This window comes from Apus apus, chromosome 14 (genome assembly GCF_020740795.1).
Source record: "Apus apus isolate bApuApu2 chromosome 14, bApuApu2.pri.cur, whole genome shotgun sequence".
Taxonomy (NCBI): Eukaryota; Metazoa; Chordata; class Aves; order Apodiformes; family Apodidae; genus Apus; species Apus apus.
The window spans coordinates 10,768,470-10,792,056 of record NC_067295.1 but is presented as its reverse complement, the minus strand read 5'-3'; the positions used below and the strand labels follow the sequence as shown (position 1 = coordinate 10,792,056).

At 40.0% G+C, this 23,587-nt stretch overlaps 2 protein-coding genes across 4 annotated transcripts in view; both read right to left on the bottom strand.

Annotated features, from left to right (window-relative positions):
- The window catches only part of LOC127390638 (uncharacterized), an 81,374-nt gene extending 78,502 nt beyond the window's left edge, over nucleotides 1-2,872 (bottom strand). Inside the window, exons 1-2 of the mRNA XM_051632471.1 lie at nucleotides 2,821-2,872; nucleotides 1,235-1,305 (exon numbers count right to left, since the gene is read on the bottom strand). Coding sequence (XP_051488431.1) covers nucleotides 1,235-1,305; nucleotides 2,821-2,832 — 83 coding nt within the window. The 5' untranslated portion in view covers nucleotides 2,833-2,872. The remainder of the gene's footprint in view (nucleotides 1-1,234; nucleotides 1,306-2,820) is intronic.
- Nucleotides 2,873-13,334: 10,462 nt separating this feature from the next.
- Nucleotides 13,335-23,587, bottom strand: part of LITAF (lipopolysaccharide induced TNF factor) — a 60,829-nt gene continuing 50,576 nt past the window's right edge. For all 3 annotated transcript variants that reach the window (XM_051632577.1, XM_051632578.1, XM_051632576.1), the window contains 4 exons: nucleotides 22,217-22,326; nucleotides 15,630-15,812; nucleotides 15,055-15,211; nucleotides 13,335-14,728 (listed from right to left, as the gene is read on the bottom strand). In XM_051632577.1, the coding sequence (XP_051488537.1) occupies nucleotides 14,620-14,728; nucleotides 15,055-15,211; nucleotides 15,630-15,807 (444 nt within the window). In that variant the 5' untranslated portion in view covers nucleotides 15,808-15,812; nucleotides 22,217-22,326 and the 3' untranslated portion in view covers nucleotides 13,335-14,619. The remainder of the gene's footprint in view (nucleotides 14,729-15,054; nucleotides 15,212-15,629; nucleotides 15,813-22,216; nucleotides 22,327-23,587) is intronic.

The window sequence follows — 23,587 nt, the reverse complement described above, 5'->3', positions numbered from 1 at the left end:
TGGGATAAGGGTTTCCCAACTCCTAGGCAACAGGATTCCATGAATGTTTAGAGGACAACCTAAACCACTGTATATTCACAATAGGTTGAGGCAAATGCTAATAAGGTTCCCTCATTTGAATAATTATTTTCAATAGCTAAGTTTTACTGAATGCTTTCTTTGATACCTATTTTTGGCACCATTGCAAAGAGCAAGACTCAACTGCTCTTAACTCAATGAAAATCCTAGACACAACTTCACAGAAGATGTGCCTGTACTCCGATTTAAACTCAGATACCACTAACCATACCACCGTGGAACACAAAGCTCTTCCTCATGAATATAAAAAGCAATGCATTTACTACAAACTTGCTCTTTTTGACCCTAGAATTCAGTCAATTATCTCAGTTCTCAGTGTTGTTTAAAGGCTGAAAATCCAAGTGGCAGGCCAAAGAGAAAGATTACAAGGTTGAGCATAAGCAGACAACAGAACTGATTTTTTTGAAGACACAAGACACATCAGCATTCTGGGAAAATACCAGACCTCCACAGTTTGACAAGACCTTTTTGTATAGGCATCTCCACCAGAGTCTATACCTCTGCCAGTCAGAGGGAAACACACTGACATGTTATGAATGAGCTGCTAAAAAATAAATAAATAGAAGGAATAAAATTACATTACACTAATAAATACAATTTAAATATCCTGGAAGAAAAAAAACAAACAAAAAACAAACAAACAAACAAACAAACACAAAAACAAAAACAAACAAAAATAACTAAAACAAAACAAAACAAAAAAACACACACACAAAAAAAAAAACACACAAAAAAACTCCTATGTTTTGCATCATAAGAATCCTCCAAACCAAGAACTTCTAAAATGTACTTCAAAACTCAAGAGTCTCCACAAGTAGCAACTGCAGACAGAAAACCAGTAAGCAATACATACATGCTGCAAGCCAACTAGAGGTCTAATCATTTGTAGCCAGAATAATTTTGTCTACTCTCCAAAAGTTTTTTACATACTAAAGGATAAAAATTAGGTTCAAAAATACCTTTGTGGACTGAATGCCTCCTGTTTTACTGATGATGTTCATTTCTTGATCATTGCTTTTTCAAAAAACAAAACAACATAAAAAAACACCCCAACTCAAACTAAACAGAGTATGAAACAGAGTGAACAGTATCAAGTCCTGCTGCTGCTAAGCCACATAGCTTTAAAAAAAAAAAAGAACTAGACTAGTTCTTCTACCTTAGTCTGTCCATTTCCTTCAGAGGTTCCTCTCTGGATGCAAGACTTTTCTTGATCTGTACATCTTGCACCTAGGAGCAAAGATTATACAGCAATAAACATAATAGTCAATAGGAACTTGTAGACTTTGTCACATAGGGATACTGACATAAAATGTCACAGACTATGAAAAATAGCTCAGTGTGCAAGTAACACAACCACAATAGCCACATCTTCAGGTTACATGTCTGAGATGGTTTCCAGAAACTTCTTCTACAAAGAAGTTTCACTCGTTACTAAAAAAATTTTATACAGCCTTATTCTAACCCTTTCTTTTTCACGCCAGAACCAATCAACTGCACTGAGGTAAAGTGGGAGCCTGGATAAACATAAGTCTTTTCTACTCCAGCTGAGAAGCAAAATGGCTACCCATCTTAGTTGACTCTTGAGATCACACCTTGTAAAGTTGTCAGCATTCAGTAACCATTTAATAGCTTACTTTTATTGAACTCAGAGAAGACAATTAATACTTAAGTTCACTATGGAATTTCCTACAGTACTTGCAATTTGGCTGGTTGTGGTAAGGAAGAACTGCTCTCAAACGGTGTATCAAAAATGGTGGTTCTCCATCCTATTTTCAGTACAGCATAGACTGCAACTGTTAATAATTTTTTTCCTTAGTATCTTCTACTCCTTAATTTTTTTCTAAAGACAAGCATTCAACAATATACTGTTCTGCATATCTTAGGAGGCCTCAGATTAAGATACAGAGCTAGAAGCTGGGGAATCCAGCCAAGCCAGAAGAGAGTGGGTCAATCTAAAGACAGTACCCAAATTCCAATTTTTCATGTAAAATCACAGGACCACTGGCCAGTTAATTTTATCCATATGGCCATGTTAGGATATGGATAGCTATCCTATTCTTCACTAGCCTCATATGCATGTGTATATAGTAAGCATATGTCAGCCCCCTGCAGAACCCATGAATTATCCCCTCTGTTAACCTGAAGGAAAATCAAACCAGATGAGAGAAGTGTATTTTCCCTGCTCCCCCTGTTAAAGGACTGTGCTCTTCAAACTGGCCTACCACATGGCTCACCCCCAAAGAGGGCTGCAATTTGAAACTGACCTGTTGCTCTTTTCACAGAGAGACACCCTGTTGAGATCAATGGAGTGTTACAAAATGGAATTTTACACTGTGCTAGGCATCAATCCAGCACATCCTGCAAGTTCCTCAAGTTCTCTCTAAAATACTTGCTATTTTTAAATTATCCCTACAAATATGAACGTATTTAAAAATAAACCAAGTTCCTTTCAAAGGGACTAGCTTAATCTCCAATTCTGCAGTTCATGTGACAAAACACTGAAACCGTCATGTCATTTAGGAAAGAAAACAATTGTTTAATCTGCCCTTTAAAACTGGCAAATACTTAATTTTACACTGTGTTGCAGCAAAGCAATTTTGCAATTATAATTTTGAGATTCAGAATTGACCTGGCTTTTAACTACAAAAAAACAAATGTTTTAAATGTAGCAGTAATTCAAACCAAAGATGCAGTTCCACGTTAGCTCATCTCAATAATTCAGATGATTATGACAGTACTCACTTTCAAAACCATCTGGCAGTTCCCCAGTACCTCAACAATCACTGTGCTCTCCAGAGAGATGCCACTGCTTTTGTAAATACTTCCCTGCAGGAACGTGCTGGTGACTGCTGAATACCTGTAGCTGTATCTAGCTCTCTTGGGGAAGTATGATGAACTGTGTCCTAGGAAACAAACAATAAAAACTTCCTTTAGTCTATTAGATTTCTCCCTCCCCCGATTTTTTTTTAATAATCTTTTGGCCACTGAAAATAGCTAAACAAGGGGCTGGATAGTCAGAATGTTCCCTTCCCACTTGGACTTAAAATTGAAAGCACGGGGTTTCTGAAAATATCCTGCATGCTAGAGATAGCCCCTGAACGGAAGGTGAAAAGAATTTCCCTCTCTCCTGTACACATAACCTTACAACTTCCATCAAAGCAGGAATGTAATTTCCAAGAGCAGAGAAGGAATGCAATGCATCTACAGCATGATGCTCCTTCAACACCTTTCAAAGAGCATCAAAGCAGGACCTGTACAACAGCAACATGAAAAAGATCTGCTGATGCAATCAGTGCTTTTCATGCCCATGCCACAGTTACACATATGAAGACAAACTAAATCCCAGGTGTTTTAAGTAAAGAACTTTGGTTCTGAAAGCCTTCCCGAAGAGATCCAGGTTAAGGAAAAGAAAGCATGGGAAGATAAGTATTGTATTTGTGTGAAGATAGTGTAATGACCTGGCAAGTGTCTATAGGTAGCACTGTCTTCTAGTTAATATAGTGTCAGAAACCCTAACTGTGCTTCAAGCTCTCTGTATTCCCTTAATGAAAGGAGATTCTCTTCTAGACCACCTGGTCTAGATAAGAGTTAACCTTGAAAGGATGAGAAGAGTCATAATAGGTTCAATGCAATATGTTTTGGTGGCTGTGATGTGTGAGTCTGTAACAAGTACAGTGTCCCTAAAAGATAAGACATCATGGTATGACCTGAACCGGGACCAATGAAGTGCAACAGTCAAGCACTTTCAATGACAAAAGCCACATAGAGATTAAGTAATATTAAACAAATGAAGGGTCTCTGAGCCACACTACCTGAGTAGGGAGCTAAGAGGCCAGGGCCAGATCTCCTTGGGAGCAGAACATCCACGTGCTCCCCTTGCTATCGCACTGAAAAGCACTTTTGCACATGCAAGTACCTGCTGGCAAAGTAAATGAGTAGCAGAAGTTAAAAACTACACCTCAAGACATTCAATCAAACCTTTCCATGTCAGTTCAGTATCCTGTCTTCCTTCTGTTCCTCCTTTACAGAACAGAAGTACAGAAGTTTTGTGCCTGCTCACTAAAGGATAAGTCTTTCATCGTGTCTGTTTCAGTATGAAAGAAGGTAACACCAGGTACTGGTAAAAAAGACACTCATACATGACTGAGTTTTGTCCTGCACTGGTTTAGTAGCTTGCTTAGCTCTAATGTCTACAAGTTTTCTGAGCTCACAGAACACAACCTTTGAGCAGGTCTGAGTCTGGTAAAGTTTAGTGGAACTTCTCCACCGCTTCCCTGAATACCAATCACTCAGAAGTATCACTGTTCTATGAACAGAACAGAAGGAAGTTTTTCAAATCCCTCCTCCCTTATCACATGCAAGGCCTGAATATAGTCGCTTTACTCACCTACACACTCCACAAAACAGGAAGCTCCATAATTTAAACTCTCCAAGGATCCTGCAATGACAGGTAAAATAACAGAAAAGCACTGAAAGTTTGTGTGCAGCTCAGGACAGACCTGCTGCTTACCATTTACAGTGAAACAACTGAAACCAAAGCATGGCTCTCAAAAAAAAAGTATCCATGAGAGTTTTGCTATCAAGTATACAGGGACAAGACTTTGCTCTTGCCCCTTTCCGCACATCTATACCATACAAGCACATTCAGAAAGGAACAGGATACCTTAGTTTATTTATTGAGGTAGGTATGGAAATGCAACAATTCCGTGGATTACCACAGAAATGAAAAAGGGGTTCTTAATCCAAGGAAGAAATACATATTTTATACACCACACTTCTTCATACCCGCAGACTTTTAACTTTATTGCAGTGAGGGAAAAAATTCTACTTAACTAAGATTTTTCAAAGAAAAGCTTTTCCAGCCTCAGCACACTAAGGAACACTTAAACATCGCAACTCAAGGCTGGCAGTTAGTTAAGACATCCTTTAACACTGGAGAGCCTGTTCTCTAGCATGACTTCCACTCAGACTTTAAATGATAGGGCAGCAAATTCAAGTAGGAAAGACAGGAATTCACTTCCAAGAAGGTTTTGGAACAAAAATTAAAAAGTATTTGTTTCTTCAGCACCTACATACATTTTTAATCCCAAATTAAAATGTGAGTTTCTGAAGAGTAAAATCACATTTTTCTCCCAACAAACACTCCTTTTATTTCACAGAATTAATTCTCTGTGTGGAACTTCAGATTTTACCTTTAAAAGTATGAATAACATTATTTTAAAGCAAACTTGGTCCTAGTGCTACAGATACTACAAAACAAACACTTTCTAGCATAGAGAGACCAGGTCACATAACATGTAAGAATTATCACAACTTCTAATTTTCATAAACATGCCTATCTATACTTAAAACGTGCACAAACTTTAACATTCCAAGTGCATTTCAACAGAAAGAAATACGCTTATTGGTCTCCCTTGGGGAAAAATATAATCCTTACATATCTAGTGGGTCAGGTAAGAAAAGGACTATCTACCTCATCCTTTTCTTTTAAACAGTGTTAATGGCTTTTAATTAAGAAATCAGTAGAAATTTTTAAAGAATCTTGAAATAAATATAGTAAGACAAACTTGGAAAATTAATCTCTGTTAAGATGTTGAGCACACCTCTCCAGGACCAAATGTAAGACTTCTCTCAGCTCCCACGTGGATACCTGAATGCTGTGCTCAGAATTTTTAAGCATGACTGATAGTGTGGTAGGCTGAGCACCTTGGACAATCAGGCACTTTGTTAACTTTAAGATGCCTAAATTTAGAGTTTCTGCTCTTTGTTCTTTTTAAATTTTAAATTTTCTTCCATAATATATTTTTGTTCAAAAACCAGCACGATCTTACCTGTTTTCAGATAAGTTTTGACAAGAGTAACAAAGGACCACATTATTGATATTTCATGACCTATTAAGACTTTTTTTTAATCTGCCCAATACCAAAGTGAGTGCAATTTTAGAACATGATACTAGCGTGTTATTTTCTGGTGAGATAATTAATTGCCTGGCACAGTCTTACTGCTTGTTGCTTTTCCTAGTAATGCTGAAGGAAGTTGCACTATTTAACTGCACCCCTTCACAGGTACAATGCCCTCCCACCTGAACTGCTGCACTACACAGAAAATCAAGATGAAGCTGTTACATGAGTTCCTGCAAATTTACATGCTGTAATATAATTTAGAGAATCTCAAGAGATTTTGCCAGTGAGATCATTCCTTAGCAGAAATATTTTGCACTGAAAGAGATCAATCTTAGCAAAGAAAAAAGTTTCTTCTACTTACTCCCTGAAGCTCCTGCCACAAAAGCACAGAGTAAAATGATGGCGTGCAGGCCCATGGCTATCGAAATCACCTCCTCAGCCCAGAAGTTAACAAAACCGCATCAGTTCTCCTCTCAAAGGCACCTCTGAACAAGGCAGTGAAAGAAAATTTCCTTCACAAAGCAGGAGCTCACTATTTCAACTCCTCTCTTGCAGCCAGAGGAGGGGCTCTAGCAGGGTAGCCTGCAGAGGGGAGGGTGTGCGTGTGTAGTAAAGAGGAGAGACCGAAACATCTCATCCAACCTCTTAACAGCATTTCAGCGTTCTTGAATAAAAAGAGAGAAGTGAACCTATTAGAAATTCTACAAAACTGCAAGGAAATTGTAAGTATACAACATCATAACACAGCAAATGCTCAAAATAGTCCAATACAGCAAGTTTTAAATAAATAAATAGACAGATATTAAAATTACCCTAGCAATTGTTCCCTGATGAATTAACCAAAAAGTACACAGGATTAAAGCAAAAGCCTTGGGGCTTTGGGTAAGGTGCTTCCAATGGCAGCAAGCAAGTTCATGGGAGGCAGGTCATCTCTTCAACCAAAGTCCCAAACCTAAGAAGGATGAAACTGCACCTAAATAATAAAAATAAATAAATAAAGCCACTGAAGTACAGTCCTTCTGGTAGTAATCAGGTTTTTACAACATGTCAGACATAGGTCTTCCAGGGTTCACTGAACTTGTCACACAAACCTTCTACTCCTGCTTGTGGAAGATTCACCACCCACCTTCTACTGACTCATTCTCCTCAAACTGGAGGTCTGGTCACAACCCATCCCTGCAGCCTATGGCCATGATTATTTTTCAAACATAACAGGATCGATGATCCCTTACGCCATGGAGACACTCTAAGAACAGTTACACTTGCATGCCAAGAACTTCTCAAGCAAGCTGAAGTGCACAGGTAAAGATCCATTTTCTCCTGCTGCCACATCTTAACCTGCTTTAAAAGCCTCTCTGGTTTACCCTGAGCTAGTGTCTCCTTCAGACTCTAAAATAGAAATAACAGATAATGATGCTAGTCACTGGTACCACTCTCCCCTACTAAGCTTGTGTTGTCACAATCTCTTGTCTGAACTTACTTTCTTCACCAGATAACATCTGCTCAGTTCAAAATGCTTATGAAGTTTACTTAAAGGGAGAGCAACTTCTCACATAGATTTGCATAGATCTATGACCAAAGATGACAGAGAGCAAGGCAAGCCTGAAGAATTAATTAAATATTTCACAATGAAATCTAGGCCCCTCTATCAAAATCCCATATCTAACAAATGCCAAACTGGGAGAGTTTAGGTCTGAAGATTTCAACAGCAGCTTGGATTTCCTGTAATCGACCCAAAGTGCTGAGAAAGCCTTCTTTTGTGTCCACTGATTTTTCAGAATATTCTAATTTTGAAACTGTTTCAGAGATTCCACTGTGCAAATTTTATAACTTGCTGCACTTGCCATTTTTACTCTACTGAGTTACTCAGTCTTGTACACACTCTTATTTTCATTTTAAGATTACAGTTCATTTAGGCATAACTGCTCCATGCACTATTCTGTAGTCATTCAGCTCTTGGTCTACTATCAACAATATGGATAGAAGCAGGTAAGTTATTAGCTGAGCATGAATATAAAAACATAATGAATTTACCAGAAACTTGCTATATTGGGATAATTATTTTTTGAATCACTACTATTGTTCATTCTGCACAGTAGCCTATTAACTGTTTATACTGAAAGATTTTTCAACACATTTTGCATAGCTATTGCAAAATAACTTAAAAGCATAAAATTTACACTGAAATCAGTGGGATTATCAAAATTGGAATTAAAGGGACTTTCTTCCCATGACTCTCCTGAGAACCACATAGCCCAGCAGCAACAAGTAACAAGCAGTTTTTGTGTGCAGAGCATTTGTAGCCCTACCCCATGTCAAGGACAACATTAGTAATCCATCGGAGAGGCAAACATAAGCTCCTTTTTAAATTACTTTGACACTTTATAATGTTTGCCACTTTATGTTAAACTCATGTATGACACCAATGTCCAGAGTCAGCAAAGTACATAAATAGGTGCTTAATTTTAAGCATAAAGACATCCCAAAAAATAAGCATGTGCTCAAATCTGAACTCTTTCTTGGTACAAAGACATTTTATTAGTCATTTCATCTCCTACTCAAACACCAGCAGCTCTTTCAGAAACCTTTTTGTCCCTAAACAGCCAATCTTTCTTAGAGCACTGTGGGTGGGTTTCTTATGAAAAAAAAACTCTTAAAAAAAAAAAAATCGTTTTTCTCTTTCAGTTAAACTTTTAATTTTCTTCAAGAATAATTCATGCAGGTCACAGTTAACTCCTTTCCCACAACGACAGAGTTTTAGGAAAGAGGGTGGCCAGGAAAGGTTATATGAACTATGCTGAGAGAGCCTGTAACCAAGTCCCTGAAACAAAGCAGACTCTCACCAGATGGACCAAAAACGTCTCTTGTATTGAACCTTCAAAGTTAGGAATTAAATGTCTGATTTGCAGTAGACTTTTAAATGCAAGCTCAAGTCAAACCTTTGAGATAAAACAGCCTAACATTAGTGTCCTGTGTATTTTACTACTTCACTCATTCATGTTAGGAAGTGCAGGATGCAGTACAAGACTGAAATAAAAGCTCAACATTTTTAAAGCATCTTTTCCTACCTGCCTCCAAAAGAGTTTTCTAAAAAATCAAAATACTACTCCCAAAAGTGGAAGACAAAGAACCTCCCAAAGAAAAAATTCCAGGATGGTGCTGTCCTATATAAACTATTGATGAAAATCAGGCACGTGCTGCAAACACACTAATTTAAAGACACACAGGAGACCGACACAGGCAGTAAATCTGAGAAAAGTATTCACCCATTTTAACGGGTCCTCAAGTCTGCAAAATTAATTTAATAAAAAATACCACGTGGCACACAAGAGAGCAAGGATGTCCGTGAGCACCTGAAACGCCAGTAGTGCCAAGAAAATCTAAGCTTTAGCAAACTAGTCAAGTCTGTTCTGTAAAGCCCTCAAAGTTATTTTAGATGAACGTGATTGTGACAGAACTCGGGTCTGGCCCCGCCGCACCGCGGGGGGAAGCGCCGTTCCCGCAGCTCCGCGCACCAGCCCCTCCCCCGGCCCGGCCCGAGCCCCTGCTCCCACACCCCTGTTCATACAGCTGTTGGGTGTCCTGGCAGATTTTACCCATTCTGGACCCTAAAACCAGACCTGGAGAGGATCCGGCCGCCCTCGGCCAGGGCGGGCGCGCGGGGAACCCTCACAGAAGGGACACGTTCCCGGCGCACAGCTTCGGGGCCAGCGCTGTAAAACGCATTACTAGCCAAAAAAAAAAAACCAAAGCAAAAAAACAAAACAAACAACCCAAAACCCGAGTATCGCTGTGAGACACTTAACATTTTTCAGGCCGGTTACTTGGAGGAAACGAAGCGCTGAGGGGCCCGGCCGCTCTGCCGAGGGCTGAGGCAGCGCGCGACGGCGGCCGCCGCACACGGCACCGCGGCCTGGGCGGACCGAGCCCAAACGCGCCCCTTCAGCCATCGCCGGCCGCTCCACCCGGCCGCAGAGGGGAAGCCGGGCAACCCGGCGGCGGTCGTGAGGAGGAGGATGGAAGGCCGAGCTGCGGCGGGGGCCGGAGCGGAGGCCGAGCCCGCCCGCAGCCCAGCCCGCCCGGCCCGGCGCCCCCACGCGCCGCAGCGCCCCCTGCCGCCCCCACGCGCCGCAGCCGCAGCGCCCCCTGCCGCCCCCACGCGCCGCAGCGCCCCCTGCCGCCCCCACGCGCCGCAGCGCCCCCTGCCGCCCCCACGCGCCGCAGCGCCCCCGCCGCGCGGGGCTGCAGGGCGGGCCGGGCAGCGCGGGTCGGCAAGAGCCTCGCGAAACACGAGCCCGGGGGAACTTGAGCGCGCTTGGTCCCCAGGACACAGAGCGAGCGGGACAGGCGTTGCCACCCGCCCTCCAGCACTGCTGAGCGGAGCCTGCCCCGAGGAAGGGCTGCAGAGAGAGAAACTATTTCGAGTTCGTTCCCCCGCCCCCGGCGCTCCTGCGAAGGGGCCGCTGTCCCCGCCGAGCACAGCCCGGCTTCAGCGCCCAGCACAGCCACGCAGCCCCCCTCACTGCAATCAGCCCCTGGGCCCCACTGAAGCTGCTTTTTGGGGTGTTTTTTTTTTGTTGCGTTTTTTGTTACAAAGACCAAGAAGTCGCATGAAGGCAAACATAAAACCACAAAAACTTTCAAAAAGCCTCCTACTCACTCTTGCATTTATTCTAGACGTGAGCACGGCTCCTTTTAGCATCCCCAAACCACACAGCCACCTGTTCAAACAGACGCTAGATTTTCAGGTTCTTAAACAAGCAAAAAAATCCGGAGCAAAAATCAATTTAAAGCAGTAATAAGAAGCAGTTCCTTTGAAATCAGCAGGTTTCAGCATGCACCTTTTGGTGTCTTGGTGTGAAAAAAATACTAAGACAACACTCAATAGAAAATGTATTTCTATACTGGATTCATGTCCAGCACATCATACACCTCACAGAAATGCATTAAAAATCATCCTAAAGATAACGAAATTGTAACACACTGCAAGATCTTATAAAGACAACAGGCACACAAAGGTTAATTAGCTATAAAATACAATTCACTTGAACTATAAACACTTCACACCTTTGTCACAGGACTTCATAGTTTCTAGGATGACAGAGTATACTCACCTTTTGCTGCTCCATTATGGTTTATATTTAATTAGTACAAAATCACAACTCACTTCTTAAAAAAAAACAACACAAAAACCAAAACACACAACTTGTGGTTAGACTGCCAGAAGCGCTCTCACAAACACTGCAATTAATAGCAATTCTTGCTTAACATCTGTCTTGTAAGGCTATCAGCTGCTTTTTACTTGTTTTAACAGCTTTTATTTTGGATCCTCTTTACATGACAAAACAAATTTAATTCTGATGAGGCTTGAGCCAGAAGGAAATAAACTAGGTTTGAACACTGTGCAAGTTCTGTCAATGAAAAATAGTTTAATGGAATTAACATTGTCAAAATGTAACAGAAAGCAGTGTCATCCTGGAAAGCTATTGAAGGTGAGAGAGCAGGATAGCTTCACCCAAACTTGTCATGAGAGGCTGGGGGATTTCAGATGGCCTAAGCCCCCTCCTTACTTACTTGAGGAAATAGCATGAGCACACAAAAGTCAGCATTGCCACTTCTGTATCTATCAACTAAGGAGAACATTTGTTCACAACTCAACTCGCTTATTAAAAAAATCACCAAAATATTAATAATATTTTAATAATAATATAATAAAAATCAATGCATTGTTTGAGGTGTTAATCTTGCCTTCCTCTATTCTCTACATCGCTGAAAGACAAAAGTGTGTCAAACATCTAAAACAGCACATTATTCTTGCATGATTAAGAGGGATTCTTTCCAACTGAACTTAATGATATTTGGTATCTATTTTTTCCCTACCAGTCACTTGTATGTGGACGTGTAGCCATATCTGTATGTGTTTGAGTAGCTGTATTGCAAGCGAGTTTTACCCAGAGGAGTTTTAAACTGGAAAAAAAAAAAAATTCTATTTAAAGGGAAACTGCAGGAAAACAACACATTTTCAAATGTGGCTCTGTGTGTAAAGCCTCTTTGTGCAGGCCAGAGAAGGCCATTTATCAGAGACCTGGACCAAGTGAGTCTCTGAAAAATTTAACCCTGTGATTACATTTATTTACTTAAGTTCAACATTGAAGCCATTCTGGTGTTTGGAAACATTCCAGGTGTTATAACTTTGCAATTACAAGCACTAGATAGGAAAGAATTTTTTTTTATTTTAAATATAACCAGTTTTCAAAACAAACAGTAACTTCAATGTAATCAAACACAGCACTTCCACACAAAGCAAGTTGCATCCTGCATTTGTCTGTCTAAAATAAGTTTAACAAAGCTACCTACTTTGGTGCATTCTGTAGATAATTCCATACACAAGAGAACAAACACAGGCTTTGTATTTAAGGAAATTCAAGCACAGAAGGGGTAGCAGAAAGTTTTGCATAATGTTTAATTAGATGGAAAAGCTGCCAACATTGTGTGTCCTATTCTCAATCCACTAGAGGAATTTAAAGAAATGCAATGCACCATGCCCATAAAACAAGGTAAACTCCACATTCACTTTTTTTTGTCAGTGCTCTTCTGCATTCTGGTGGTACTACTTCAGATTATCCAACCACCACTTTGTAGAGAAAAGGTGAGCTAAGGTAATAATTTGAAGACTTACTCACCATATTAATATCTGGCAGGATTATCCAGACCAGACTGACCTGGGTACTAAAACAACAAAAAATCCTCCCCATCATGCGAGCTAACATCAGGGTTGGAATAACTGCATGTTCCATTGCTTCTTCCTGTCTTACTCTGAAGAGAAATTAACAAATATATTTTCTGTGAAATCTGGGGGTGGAGGGACACAGGGACAGACACAGATGACAATATCTGCTTTACAGTACTGCATGGTACTTGTGTGTTACAATCAGTGCCTGTGACATCACAACAGTAAATTCAAAGGAGCATCATCCAAGCTCTTAAGGAACATGGAAAGCATTAGTGGTGCAGTAGCAGAAAAACAACATGAGCTAGTACCACGTCAAAGCACAGCCACAAAAGTACCAGCTTTTTATCTCCATCATTCTCGTGCCAGTTAGTAGCTCCTGATGGAAGTTCTTATGGTACAGGAAAACACTTCATCAGAAACCTTTTCCAAGTGTACAAGGAAGTTCTTAAACCACTTGCAGACTGACCCATAAGCAGCAGCAATTTACAAAATCCAATTAAATTAACACAAGGCCTAGATGTATCTGTGATCCATGAAACTCCTGGATTTCAAACAAGAAGTGCTGAAAGACTTTTGAAATTTTAATTTATACCAAACAGAAAACACATTTGGCAAGAACAGTAAATGCAGTATTTTTATTTGTATTTATTTTAGCTTTTTCTTTTTACAGAGATTAATACAGTGTGAGAATCACAGCCTCATTTAAACACCTGTCTTCCTTTTCTAGACAGGTATCATACAAATTCATCAAAATGTTACTTAGATCAAGTCTGCTGCTTATGACATGGTAAAATACTTCAACCTTCAGAAACCTCATTCCCTTTTTTTGTGATCATTGTCTTAAAATAAGCACACCCAGCTTAACTTTCTGAAAACAGAACTTCTCTTTCATTTACAAAAATCAGAGTACAATTCTAAGTAATCAGAGAAACTCCTTAGCAAACATGTTACCTTCTAAATGAAGAAAGAGTTAACAGATCAACAACCTAAAGCACAGGTCCTGTATCTCTATTTGCAGGTGGAATTCAAGCCTTAAGATAAGGCCGAGGTTTATGACCTATCCTTTGACTTATGTAAATGTAAAAGCAAGTTTTCCAATGCTATAGCCAAGGCTCTATTGGCATTTCCACTGGGTTAGAGAAAACATTTCACAGACTTATAAAACAGCATTAAAAACCCCCTAACCAAACAAAAAACACTGAAAAAAAAATACTTATTTGAAATTCCTATGTAAAAACTGCAGAGTAGGGATATGACTAGACTTAAAAATGGCAAGGAAATTCACTAGATTGAATCACCATTGACACACAATTACCTGAGTTGTCTATTTGGTAGAGCAGCCTCCAAGAACGAAGAAGCCTTTAGGTTTGGTTCTCTTTCAGCTAATTTTTAAAGTGAACTTCAGTGCTCATTAAAAGATGCCTACAAATCACTTCTTTTGTCAGAGAGGCACCTGTCTCTGAGGCAAGAAACTCCCTGCCAGTTTATAAACAGTGCTGTTGTAAAAGCATCAACACCATACATGAGACTATATAGGTCTCCACAGATGCTCTCTCCTCTTGGTCTGTGCTGAGACTGTAAGCAAGCACACCAGCATGCAACAGGATTGAGACACGGTTAACTGAAGAGTTATCACCAACTGTTTTTTGAATAAAGCAGAAAAAAAACAGCTGCTATCAACTGGTGCTGGACTGAGTGGCCCATAAAGGTTACACAAACTTTTTACAGACCTGTATCAGAAACCCTTCAAGAAAATTCTTAATCAAACAATCTAGCAATTAACATTACTTTTGATTGGTTTCCAGGGACAGAATGCACAGAACAATCAGAGGTCTCCATGAAGCTTCAGAAAGGGCTTGTAGAGGTGCTAACCAGCTTCATCAACCAATTATCAATATTTCAACACTATAAACGTTTGTAAGAACCGAGAAGTGCATTGCAGTTTGGACAGGTGTGATCCACATCCTTCAGGGCATCAATGCAGAAGGGAATTAAGCAGCAGCCACCTACGCATCTGCAATAAAATAAAAAAACATCCTTCAAACAATTGTTTTGCCACTTGTTACATACACAAGAAGGAAAACTACATTTCCCGCAAAAGCCATCAGTAGAACTGGTGCCATGAAGCTTTAGGAACAAATCACACATGTGTGAGTCCAGTGTTCTACAGCTGCTTTAAAGTCCTAAGGGGCTTAAATGCTGATGTAGGCTATTCAAACCATAAAGAGTCAGGCTCCAGGCAGAATCAAAAAGCAACAAAACTGAGAGCTTTGTTACTCCTTTGAGCTATAAAAGGTCATGTGAGAAAAAAAATATAAGTGCAAATTGGAATCAACGTACCCCAGCAGGAAGAGGCCACCACATGACAGCCAAGTCAAAGCCCCTGAGTCATACGAGAGACGTGTCACTATCATCTGGTTACAGGAGGGGCAGCACATCTGAACTGGGCGGTCATAAAACACTACCGGCTGCTGCACGTACACTGTCTGAACTGTAACTGAGCAGAGAAATATGCTGTTTACTCAATGGGTAAATAAGAAAAAAAAAAGGATAGATAATCACCTTCTTCTGAGCTAGAGCCAGCTACTACTCTGAAATACCTGAGGCTCAGAACAATGAAACGCACAATGACAAAGAGAAATCCCCGTGGCATCTCCTACTGCAGAAATACACTATCTTAAGAATAAGTCTACAAAAAAAAAAAACAACAAACAGCAGAAAGCCAAATTATGTTATTGATACTAGTGCATACTGAAAGATTTGCAGGAACTGATCCACCTTTGTCGCCTTCAAAAAAAACATTTTGGAAGGTGGGGAACACCTGTGAACCACAATATTCAATCTTCTGCTCAGCACCTACTACATACCAACTTGACACCTCTTTAACATGAGGTACATGATTTTTTCAGGCTTACCCGGGTTATTCACTGGTGTGGGCTGTCCCAAGTATGGAGGAGGGTTCATCCCTTTCCACTCCGGTTTCTGGCCATGTTCTGGGACAGGATAAGGGTGAGGATAGCTCACATTGATTCCTGTTGTTTCCTCATAAGAAGGTGGTGCAGATGGGAAAGGGGCACCACTAGGAGCAGACATTGTATCTAAAACATGGAGAGAAAATTATTGCAAAATAATTTATTAAGGGCAAGTGACAACTCATTGGGCTCTATTCAGACAAAAAACCAAAAACTAGATTAAAATGCACTTTCACCAGCATAAAATTTATTGACTTTTGTTTTGTTCAGAGAGTATTAAATGTTAATCTTGATTTCACTGCTGTTGTTGCTTCCTTCACTCTTCCTTTTCACAGGGTAGCTTTTACACATTTTTCCCACCACCAATTCTTCCTTTATAAATTAAAAAAGCTAAAACAGGGACATGGGGCATCTTTTTTTGTATACCAAGCTATCTGGCAGTTTCTCCCAATTCTTCAAGAACATAACCTAAGCCTGGTTTGTGGTAAAGCTCAAACATTTTAAAAAGACTATTTATCTCTGCTTTGGTTTGAAATAAAAAAAATAATAAAAATTGAAGGAAAGAGAAGCCCCCAAAAATTAAGTACATCCCACTCAAAGCTCAAGTATGTCTAAGGTTGCCATTTTTGCTGCTTACCAAAGTTGCAGTAAGTTTGTAATGAAATAAGATTTGGTGGAGGAAGGCTGCATTAACAGAGTGCAAGAATGCTAACCATTGGCTTTTCCCAAATTGGAAAGAAATTACTGCAATTTCAATGCAGATTTCCCCTCTTTCTCCCTGCCTACGCACTTCCTCTACTCTGCCACCAACTTCTTTGTTACCAATTTCTCATTACATCAATGCTGATTAAGCATCTCCTCTCTTCTTCCTAAGGACGATCAGACAATCCCTTCTCTATTGTTTCAAGTTCAATCCCTCTCTCCACTCAGTACTATCTGGGAATGGCAACCTGTATTTAGAGTATTAATTCTACACTCTTACAGTAATATAGAAGCTACAATTAACCATAGCACTAGTATGAATAAAAGGAATAAGATAAATTGCACTGATGAAGAGGGAAAAAAGGAAAAAATATGTTAAGAAATAAAAATACACACAATAGTACAGCATTATTTTCAAAGCTTTTTGCTTTGAAAACAGAAGCTTGGTGGATATATGCAGTATCTTCTGATGCAAACCACCACACTCTAAGCTCAACAGTTCTCCCTGTTGTTCATATCACATCTTGGGACGACACTGCACTGTGTGGTAAACAGGCCCTAAATATAGGCAGTTTAGCTAGCCTGGTAGTCACATGTTTCAGAAAACTATTGGCAAGATTCACAGCCCAACTTCCTTTCTACCTTATACAAAAATGACACCTCCTCCCAAAAATAAACCGAAGAAGAATATGGTTAAGTACAAACACAAGCAGACTCAAAGCCGAACACTGAAGATCAAAGCTCAGACCTGGTTAAACTCCCCAGGGCAACCAGTGAACAACTCCTTCCTCACAAGCTATGCTGTGGATTTTTACAATGCAGGAAGTATGCTGTAACTTGTCTGCCCAGTGTGCAGTCACTACAGAGAAGGCCAAGGAAGGCTGAAGAATAAAGAAGTGACATTGTTCATGAAGAACTTGCTGGCTTTCTGGCCCAGAAGACAAGACTGAAAGAAATAAATCCCACACTACTCAATATAAAACCTAGTTAATCCTTAAACTGTTAAATTGTTTGGGAAATTTAGTTCCCAAGAAAATGGAAGATGAAACTCTTTCATACTGAAATCAGTATTTGGCCACAGCAGACAGTGAAGAACAGCAGTCAGTAGAGAACCAACCTACAGCTGTTGTGCAATGACCTGCTGCACAGCAGTTTCCCACACAGTGGCCTGAATAATGCTTTTAAGCTAGAATGATTACTTTATCAAAGAATGTATTATTCCAAAGTAGACATAACTTGTGAAACTATGCATCTACAACCACCATCTTCCAGATTATCTCATTCCGTTCTGGTTGTGTGTGTGGCAGAAGTCCAGAATTTGTTTGCTCTTTTCAGTATATTATAATGCTTGAAAGCACCACTTTAGCAACCAATTACATCACCAAGATTCATCCCAGGAAAGAATGTAGCTATTTTACGCACAGATCTGGAACTTCTCCACTGCATATTCTGAAAATAGGATCTTCTCATCACCATTTTGAGACATTTGTGAAAAAACAGCCACCCTGAGGTCAAGGCATCCAAAGAGTCCTACTATTAGTGAACTTATGCAAGAACTACCTAATGAACCTCCCTTTTCCTTTGGTCTCCTAAAAATCTGGCTTTTTGTACTGCTTAAAATGCACCTCTTTCCACCTACCACCCAATATATCACACACTTCATTCAGAAGAACTCATCACTTCAGCAGCTCAACTGCAGGGAAGGATCCAGCAGATCTCCCAGAGCAGAAGCTGAATATGGCAAACACCATGCAGGGATGTATAAGCAGAACCAGTATCTGTACAACAGCAGAAAAAGTTGTGCTGCTCTGAGAAAGCCCCCATAGCAGTACCGTACATAGGGAACAAATACGTGAGCAGGTTCCAAAGAAAAGCACCGGGAACAATCACCAAGCCTAGAAAAGAGGACTTCTGAGAAAAAGCCAGAGAACTGAGTTTCCTTAGCTTCAAATGACCTGAGAGAATAATGATGACAGGTAGCAATGAAAAACTAAACAAATTCATCTGAGAGTAAACTCCAAGGAAAACTGTGAGAATACCTTTGACATAATAAGCTTTTCCCTATGTCTATTAATAAGACTATTTAAGCACTAGACATATTGGCAACCAGTTGCCTTTACTTAAAAGGGCAACAACAAAAAACAAACCAAGAACAATTATGAAGAGTTTATGAGTATCAAACTTAAAGTTTCAGATAAGATATTAACTGCAGCAAATTGATATGGCAATAAGCATCAACTCAAGGATTAGATAGCAATGAAAACAAAGAGGGACATTCTAGGAAGGATTTTCAGCATTTTATTTTAGCTTAGGCAAGACTTAGAGCCTGGGTTAGCAAGTAAACTCCATGTTTTAATTCCCTATGCAATCTTTTATGGCACTAATAGACTTTCCATAGTTTTCATTTGCATTTTGCTCCCTGCAGACAGGTACAGAGCAGTTTATTACTTCAATAATAATATATTTTGCAGATATATTCTTACATAAACTTACACAGACATGTCAGGGAAGAGCAGCTAATGCATAATGCCCGATTACAAAGACTACAAAAGATTAATACTACAAACCAACTTCAGATTATATAAAAAGTTATACAGAATCTTAACCATCCATATAGCTTATGGAAGACTTGAATTTCTAACACCTTAACGAACTGTACCCAGCTACTTATGAAACAGCAGCAGTTTACTAATTGAAAGATAAGCAGGCACAAGCGCAAGCTGAGGGCAGAAGCAGAAAATGAAACTGAAGTTTTGTCTTCTTAAAGCAGACTCTCAAATGCTACTCCCAAATAATTTGAAAGGGAAGATTGCTTGGTGACAGGTGCCTGACTGTAAGACCACCAAGGGTAAGACAGGTAAATGGGCAGTCAAATACACCAAAAAGTTATCTGGACGTAGCATACATGCAAACCATCAGACAACATTAAAGCTATCTCAAACCAGGATATGCAAACGTTGGAAGACCAACAAGCACACGAAACGCAAGACCAGGCCTTTCACACTCATAGACCAAAAGTTTCCCTTTGCATCTGGAAGTTTCAGATCCAGACACCACTAAGCACAGAGAAGAACTGAGCAGTTCTAGCTTCTCTTCCCAGACTCTCACTACTCGTTTGCTTTGAGTCTTTTGAAATGTATGTGGTAAGACAAAGACCAGTGGCTTCAGCTACCCAGCCCATGTAATTTTTCTGTTCTGCATTAAAGCCCCCTTGTATTCCAGGTGCACAAAGGTGGACATTGTGCAAAGGTGCACGGTGCCCAGCTGTGCTCTAACTTTGGGCAGATGAGTCAGTGGAAGCCAGAGAATTTATAAAGCAGCAAAGTCACCTGCTCCCTCCTCCAGATTCTTCTTTTTTGTTCACTTGCTCAAGAGAAAGAGGCACAAGTACTTAGAGCCACGAGCCCCTCCCTCAGCCCAAATAAAGCCACATGAAGTTTTGGGAAGCCTTTTGAAACTGCTGAATATCTAGTAAAAATAAGTGATGTGCACAATTTTTGCAGGGTTTTTAATTTTGCAAAATCCTATTTCAGTGCTAATTCAAATGCTCCCCTTCATTTTAATTACTAAACTAGCTCTGTGCAGCAATCTGAAACCTTCCCTCACCATCCTCCATCACACAGACCAGTCAAGCTCAGGGTCAGGGTCGGGCTCACATGCCTTTCATGCATCTTCACCTAGTGACAATCACCATAAATACAAATTGTCCTCTCCACACCCAAAACCCGAACATATATTTATTAGCATTTTCTCATCACAGGATGCATCCCCAAGCTTATTGTAGTATTTTTATACTGCCCAATCTGTATATTAACGCTACGCAGTTTAAAACTGCAGCCTTTTTCTGAAGACAGGATACAAATGTGTATTCTAAGAATACAGAGCAGTACCTTTTGCTCAAGGAACTGTGGAAAAAAAATTAAGAGGGAGAACAAGTCAAACGTGGAAAGGTAAGTCAAGTCATTCATGCCTTACCTAGCAATTACAGATGAATCATTAGGCAACAATTTTTTTAATCCCAGCCGGTTTCCTGAGCCACACAAGAGTCCAATAGGTAGAGCTTCCACAACAGCACACAGGCAACAGAACCTCAAAGATAACTGTGGGTAGATGATCTCTCTGCCCCTTATCAGGAGTGGAGGAAGAAAGGTCTGTACAGTCCTCACTAACACCACACAAAGAGAAACTTATGCACAGAAGTGTTGTGCTGGGAAGCTGAATATGGAGGAAATTGTAGAGTCATCCCTCTTTCTGTCCAGCCAAAGCTGAGGCTGGCATCTGCTTTTAATGCAATAGCAAGTACTTCTCTTCCAAGAATGGAAGAGCAAATACACTTAGGACATTAAAGAATAATTCTCCTTATCTGAAATCTTCCTTAGCCACTTAGGCACAGACTAAAACCACCCTGCTTGCTTTTAAATAGGCTCTCCTGAAACTAAGTAGTTACATCTGTATTTGCTTGAAGTCCTTCTGAAACAAACTTCAGTATAAAAAAACTATTTTCTTAGCTTAAATCGGAGTGTGCATCTGTTATAAGAATTTTTTATAAGGCAAAGCATAGTTGCTATATAAAGGTTTGAACTAAAAATATTTTCATTGTTGGGTGGGGATTTACAATGATGCTGGTTTTAATCAAAGAAAGTTATAACCTTATAACAGTGCAACAGCAAATGTCCTAAATCAATCAAATACTATTTCTCTCAATAGAAAGATCCAGTTGGCCATTTCAGCTGCCTGCCCCTATGGAGTGAGTTTTTAGCCATATCAGCTCCTTAGTCTCACCTACCACATAACAGAATAAATGCTAGTGGTAGAAGGGGAAATGGCAACAACATTCATGCAAGAGACACGCAAGTAGATCAAGAAACCAGACCAAACATCTCAGACCATCTGCTTTTACTTTCATACAGCATTATTCCAAAACTCAGAACCAATACATGTGCACCCTCAGCAACAGGTGAGACATTTTTGTTATACACATTTATTAGCATGATTTAGGAAAGAAGTACACAGCTTATTTTTCTCTTCCACTGTAAGGAATGTTGCTGAATGTGAATTTATCTGAACACATTACATCAATGTAGTTCCTTTCTAGGGAATTTTTACTGATAGACACAACACACTTGCAAAGATACCATACTAGACAAGAACACAAAAATAAAGTAAGCCTACATCTGGCTATCCAAGTGATGAAAAAGGTGGAAATATCATAAAGAAAGCATACTTTTTGTAAGAGCGTAAGAAGTTGCTATTTCCTTAGATTTCTTAATAGTTCCTATTTTTTCAGGGACTCCTATCAAGTGGTATTATCTTGGACGAAAATAAACAAATTTAGTCATTCCTGTTTGGGTGCTCAAGCAGAGACATACTAGCTTCTAGCCAGGATCAAGACAGTGCTGATCACCACCTGTTGGGAGCATTGCAGAGGAGCTGGCAGGGATGGAGGAAGGCTGGAAACCAGGATAGCACGTGAGGGACATCAGCCAAGCAAGGGAGCAGACAACACTGAGAACAAAACCAGAAGATGTGCATGGATGCCAGAAGCACAAGAGCCAAGCCACTGTCTCCCTGCCAGGCTCTTGACACTCCTCTATTCCCAGCCCAACCACCTTCTCTTGGATATAACATTGTTCACATGTCCCTGCTGCCCAAGCCTATTCCAAGAAGTTCAGTGCTTCAATTTGAAAGACCTAAGCAGGTCTCAAAGTGAGAGTACACAGCATAGCCTGCACTGGATGGGGAGAGAAACAAGGGGGGCGGGGAGGAAATCTCAGGCACTACAAAAGTGAGATTTAAAGAAAAATAAAGAAAAAAGATGTGTAACTTACTTGGATTGTTGCACGTTTGTTACACGCAGCAGAAAGTTGCTGGCTATAGACAACTGTGGTATCTAATCTTTTAAGTCCAGGAAAATCCCCACTGGAAATACCTGCAGAATCTGTAGGCAACAAATGCAAGGACAAAGAACAGACTTGTTAGATGGAAAAAGAAGCTACGACTGGACAGTTTTCACTAGAAGATACAAAAGTAAACAAGCCAGATAATAATGTTGAATTTCCCCATAAGGACTGTAGCTGGCTGTATATAATTCCGTAACAAGAAGCAGGAAATACACTTTGGAATAGAAAGCTGCAACAGAATACAAAGGGCCCTTAACAACTTCACCTGCTTAGGTGAAGCAAATGAACATTCAAATGGCCTCCAGAGATCCCTTGTCCAAGCTAAATTACTCTAAGAATAACCCAGATAATAGAAGTTGGGTTACTGTACTACTATTAAAGGATTACAAAAAATTCATTCTGTTTTTATTCATACATTAAAGACTAAATACTAAGAAAGTAATGACAAAACTGATGCAAAAGATACCACTCATGATTTAAACAAAACAAATCAACAGCTTTAATGACTTCTTCACTAAGGACAATTCTCCAGAATACTGCCTTAACTGCCGAGCTGTTTCTGTCACTGCCAGTTGGGTTCAAGTCAGAGAAGGACTAATTCATCCCAAGTATAGAGACTGGCTGCAACAGTGGGAACTGTATGGCTATTCCTTCTGCCCAAAGTACTCCGTCTTGATATGAAATAGTTGGGGTTTTTTAGTGGACCTGCCACTTTCTCATATTATTTCTTTACCTCACAAGACATAATGTAAAGATATCTGTTTGAGAAGACCATTTTAAGACAAGCTTGATCTTCTGTGAGACGCTATAGGAACTCCAGTTTATCACAGTTCCAAATTTTGTAATCAGTTTTAGCCTTAACTCACAACCAGCTTCCTTTAAGCAGTTATGTATCATAATGTTTATCTCACATACTTCTACAGTGAAGATGTATTAAACTAGAGCTCTCAGCCTCCTGTTTGGTAAACCTCTGCTGGCCTTACAACATACATGTTGCCTCCTTATCACGCATGTCTGTATCTGCCCATGTTAGCACTGCTGCCCTCTAGGCTCACTTATCTTTTCCTTCCCACACTGTACCTAGGAATAATCAACTATCACCACACACCAAGTGATCACGTGCAGAGCTCAGTTAAGCAGCCAGTCACTCTCAGTGCTTCTGTAGCCATGAGGGCCAGTTCCTTTGCCAAGTCAGTAGCCAGTACTTACTTTCCTCACTTTCCTTACAGCTACACAGCTGTCTGCACACCAAGAAGAAAAAAGTAATGTAAAATGGTTGTTGGCTCCTGCTCTGACAAG